This window comes from Phoenix dactylifera, unplaced genomic scaffold (assembly GCF_009389715.1).
Source record: "Phoenix dactylifera cultivar Barhee BC4 unplaced genomic scaffold, palm_55x_up_171113_PBpolish2nd_filt_p 002076F, whole genome shotgun sequence".
In the NCBI taxonomy this organism is placed as follows: domain Eukaryota; kingdom Viridiplantae; phylum Streptophyta; class Magnoliopsida; order Arecales; family Arecaceae; genus Phoenix; species Phoenix dactylifera.
This window is the reverse complement of record NW_024069350.1, coordinates 1-4,211: the sequence shown is the minus strand read 5'-3', so window position 1 is coordinate 4,211 and position 4,211 is coordinate 1. Positions and strand designations below refer to the sequence as shown.

The following is a 4,211-nucleotide window of genomic DNA, read 5'->3' as shown; positions in this document are numbered from 1 at the left end:
CAGCTCTGATAAGTAAGTCCTGCAACCCCTAAATCAAAACCCAGGAATCCCAACTGTAAACGATGAGAGACCTCGTAACTAGGCCACCTGTCCAACTGGTCGCATGGAAGTCGGCGGATGTCGTCCTTCCTTTCCAACTGGTTGCATGGAAGTCGGAGGATGTCGCCGCTTTTGCACTGCTTCAATGTAATCCGTCTGCCTCGTCAGCGGATCCGCACGGCGCCGCCGCTCTCCACGTGGCACCGTCCAATGGGAATCAACTAGGAGCTTCGACGAGCCTAACTAACTACCCCCCTTCCCGCTTCCTTCGTTTCGTTCCCTTGAAAGGACTCTGTTTCCATAAAACGGCCTCCCCAGATTTTTTTGAAACAGAGCTCCTTTTCCTCCCCTTCGGCTCTTCTCTCCTTCCTTTGTTTCCTTTTCGTTTACAATCCTTTGGAGAGCGAGTTGATTAACCTAAAGAAGGTTGTTTTTTTTTTCTCCCCGTTTCCTGTCGTTTCAATTCTAAACTTATCTCATCTCATTCAGATATTCTTTTCATGTTTGTTTTTGTTAGACCCTGGATTGGGTTGTAGATAACTTAGATGCGAAGATTGGATTGTTGTCATCGGGAGTAGCTTCAGTATTTGCTTAGGTTATTCTTGTATCTGCTTTTATTTATTTTATAATCTAATTTCATCTCATTAAATTGTTCTTGTGGTTGAAACTCTTGGGTGGATAGCTTGGAATCTGTAGTTTTTTTTGTTTAAAACATCTCATATGCATGGGATGTACCTTAATCGGATTGAAAACTGTGATGGATTTTACCATTGGTACTGTTGGCAATAGTGCTTAAAAAAATAATTTTTTATATAAAGGTTTTTTCTTTTCTCTGCGTTTTTTTTAATCTCATTACATTAGATTGAATACTTTAGGATTTGTTGGTTTATGTAGGTTGGAATGTGGATATAGTCTGATGTTATTCGTTTTTGCTCCCAAATATATTATTCATTAATTTTGTAGGAGATGATGGATGAAGCTGTTGGGTTAGAAGGAAGTGTTGAATGGGCTGAGCAAGAGGGGAGCTTTAATAGTTGGCTCGATAAGGTGCTTGCTTCTGATGGGATTGAGAGTCCTCGCATGGTTGAGGAAGAGAATAGACCTCGAGATAGGCCCAAAGAGCCAGACTCAAATTCCAAGAGGCAGAAGGTCAGTTCTTTTTTCTAAACTTGTATAAGAAATGTCTTTTTTATCCGGCCATCAAGAACTTACCAAAGATAACAATAATAGGTATAAGTCAAAAAATAACTTGCATTAAAAGGCAATGTACTGGTGAGAACTTTCTCAGATGTGCTAATGAGGAGATATATTCTAGCTACTCTGGATATTCTATCCTTATTTTGAAAATAAACCAATGTTTTCATCATAATATACTTGTTTTAACTGCAAAATGTATATTTAATGAAATATAACTCATTATAGCCAAGGTTAAGATCCATTACCATCATTGAATTGTGAATCATGTGAAATATAATTAATACCTCCATCTTTTGGTATTTCCATGGCTCTAGCAAGTACCTAGTTGTCCTTTGTATCAATGAGGTTTTTATGCGCTAACGGTAAATAATTTAAATTAGATTCATTTAGGGAATGTGTGTTGTCCCTAAGTTGTGTTTAGATCTCTATATGAAATTTTTTTAAGTGTTATATTGCCTACATTAGCAAGACAGAGATTAGGAAGTAAATTTGGTTAGGCTAAAGCAAGTCATTTAGTTATGTTGATTTAGAGTGGAACAGATCAATATTGATAGTAATCATGGGCCTGAAACTGTTTGATCATTTGTTCTCTCAATACTCCTTTTCAACGTTTTAGAAGACAGTTTGCTCTTTGTTAGGTGTGCTCCTCCCTCAATACTCTTTTGATTTCTTTGTCTTGACTGGAGGCATAGAAATTTCTCTAAGCCTACTTAGTCTATCATTCTTATGTTGACTGCGGCCATAGCTTGGTCATGTTGACTGCGGCCATAGCTTGTCATGTGGTAGCTATAGCTTCAAGATGTCTCCATCTATTTAATGATTGGTCATCCCTATGTAATTACAAAAGTAAAAGAGCTTCCACCTGCACTTTCAGAAGACTAAATTTTCATTGAAGTGGATTCTGGCTTCCATTACCCAAAGATGTCTCATGTTTTTATTTAACCTTCAGAGTTGGCTTTATTTATGGACTGGTTTCAGCATCCTGGTTGTTCTTCGTCGACAGACTTCAACAACTTTTATTGGCAGATTCACCTCATTGCTGCATCTCTTGTTTTATTATCTCTTCTCTCTAATGATTATCTGTCAGAATTGGAACCTGTTCAGTTCTTTTTTTTTCACTCTGTTATCAAAGCTGACCCTGTTATTATCTTTTTAAATAAATTTTGGGTGGCTAATCCTCCCTTCATCTCAAAAAAGAAAGAAAAAAAAGAGAACAAAGGTACAATCTAGTAGTGTGTTTGCACATATTAGGTAGTTTGGTTTGAAGTTTATCGTGAGGTTACATTAACAGGTTCAGTTTGAGATCGAAGGAGGTATAGTGATGTTTTAACAGATAATTACTTGAATTACAAGAGTTGCAAGTGGCATTTGAACTAGATTAACCCTGAAGCAATTGACTACATGAAATCGAGTTCGCTTCCTTCTAATGTCCCTATGGTTATTTTTTGTTAGAAACTAATATTTTTTACAAAGCTAATTTTTTATGGAGTTCTAATGTATCTTATCTTTTCTATTTGGCGATATTTTTCTTACTGGTTTATTTTATTTTTAATCTATGCAGATAGGTCCATGCACTGACAAGACAGAGGAACCCAGTCCTCTGGGTTTGATTTTACGCATAACTCCATCTTTCTTGGATCTCATGATAGGAAGCTATTCTCAAAGAAGACCACTCCTCTTAATTGGACCCCAACTTCGGGTACTAGTTATAGAAAAACAACAGACCAGAAATGAAATGAATATAACATCCAACCCACATTAATGAAATGGAAGGCTTCAAATTTTCCCTGCAACAAAACTCAAGATCGGCTGTTGGGAGGTAATCTTACGTCTTGACTTGATAGAACATTTAGAAAAAGCAAATGCTCAAACCAAATGCTCTAATTAGTTTTTCTTCTTAGCATCTAACAATTTTTTTTAAACTATGTTTCATAATTTTAGAGGAAGTCAAGAAATGAAGGTGATATTGTAGCTAAGTTTTACTATGCTAGGCGAAAACTTGTTTGGAGATACAAGAAGAAAGATTGAAAAAAAAGATTGAGATCCAATGGACCGATATCTCAGCAACCAGAGCACGATTCATACGGGATCAAACCAGACATTCTGGAAGTTGAGGTTAGATGTTTTCCTTAGAACATATATTCTCATTTTATTGATTACTTTTGCGACTTTTTCTTTTTCCATAGACTACTTTTATTGTCTTAGACATGTTTTGAACTAATTCTTGGCTTTGGATGGTTTTTTGAGTTTCTTAATGATTTCATTCTTTTAATAACAAAATTTGGGAATATTTGTTTGGGTTTGATAACTAAGATATTTGGTACCTAGTGCAGTTAAGGCAGCAGCCCATGTTCTTTAAAGAGGTAAATCCTCAGCCAAGAAAGCATACTAATTGGGAAGCTTGTTCTGATTTTACCAGTGGGAATGCAACCACAAACAGGTACATAAAAATTACATTTACGTCACTTTCTTGGAGCTCTGTCATTTTGCTAAGCCTTTCAATGGATTTTACACCTTCAAATATTTCCATATTTGTTGAAATATACTTCTTTTTTTTTTAGAGAGAGAGAGGAATGTATTTTTTTATTGATGAAGTAGATAAATCCTTCGATTCAGATCTCCAGTCCTGCAATGTTTAGTCCATGTTAAACTACATCTATAGGAGCTTCTGAAATTATCAAGAACAAACAAAAACAGAATAATATCTTCTTTAGTAAAGTTCATGTAATATTCTCATAGCTTGTTTCTTATTTTTATTTCCTTCAGGAGGCACTATCTTGAGTTTGCAGAAGGAACTTTGGAGAAACATTATGAAAGGCTTTTACGTTCTGATCATCGGCTACTTACGTTGAGTCAGAAAGTTTTTGCAAGCCATGATTCTCAGTTTTTTGAAACCGTTAATAGCGACATGCAAGATATGTGCATGCTCACACCAAAATTTCCACCTATTTCAAATCAACCATCCAGCAACTGGT

General features: G+C 36.0%; 1 protein-coding gene and 2 long non-coding RNA genes across 3 annotated transcripts; all 3 read left to right on the top strand.

Moving 5' to 3' along the window:
• Positions 1-531: 531 nt before the first annotated feature.
• On the top strand, positions 532-2,998 carry LOC120109359. The gene is made up of 2 exons (XM_039123115.1): positions 532-1,188; positions 2,798-2,998. The coding sequence occupies exons 1-2, from the start codon at positions 1,006-1,008 to the stop codon at positions 2,996-2,998; spliced, it is 384 nt and encodes a 127-aa protein (XP_038979043.1). The 5' UTR covers positions 532-1,005.
• Positions 2,999-3,018: 20 nt separating this feature from the next.
• On the top strand, positions 3,019-3,241 carry LOC120109357. Its single transcript, XR_005510279.1, has 2 exons — positions 3,019-3,055; positions 3,178-3,241. It is a non-coding gene; the product is annotated as an uncharacterized LOC120109357 (long non-coding RNA).
• An 86-nt stretch (positions 3,242-3,327) lies between these two features.
• On the top strand, positions 3,328-4,165 carry LOC120109356. Its single transcript, XR_005510278.1, has 3 exons — positions 3,328-3,351; positions 3,570-3,676; positions 4,003-4,165. It is a non-coding gene; the product is annotated as an uncharacterized LOC120109356 (long non-coding RNA).
• Positions 4,166-4,211: the final 46 nt, after the last annotated feature.

Excerpts from the sequence above, each read along its gene's own strand:
- LOC120109359 (XM_039123115.1), top strand. The coding sequence starts at position 1,006 with ATGATGGATGAAGCTGTTGGGTTAGAAGGAAGTGTTGAATGGGCTGAG. Across the intron at positions 1,189-2,797 it reads CAAATTCCAAGAGGCAGAAG|ATAGGTCCATGCACTGACAA; the intron begins GTCAGTTCTTTT and ends TAATCTATGCAG.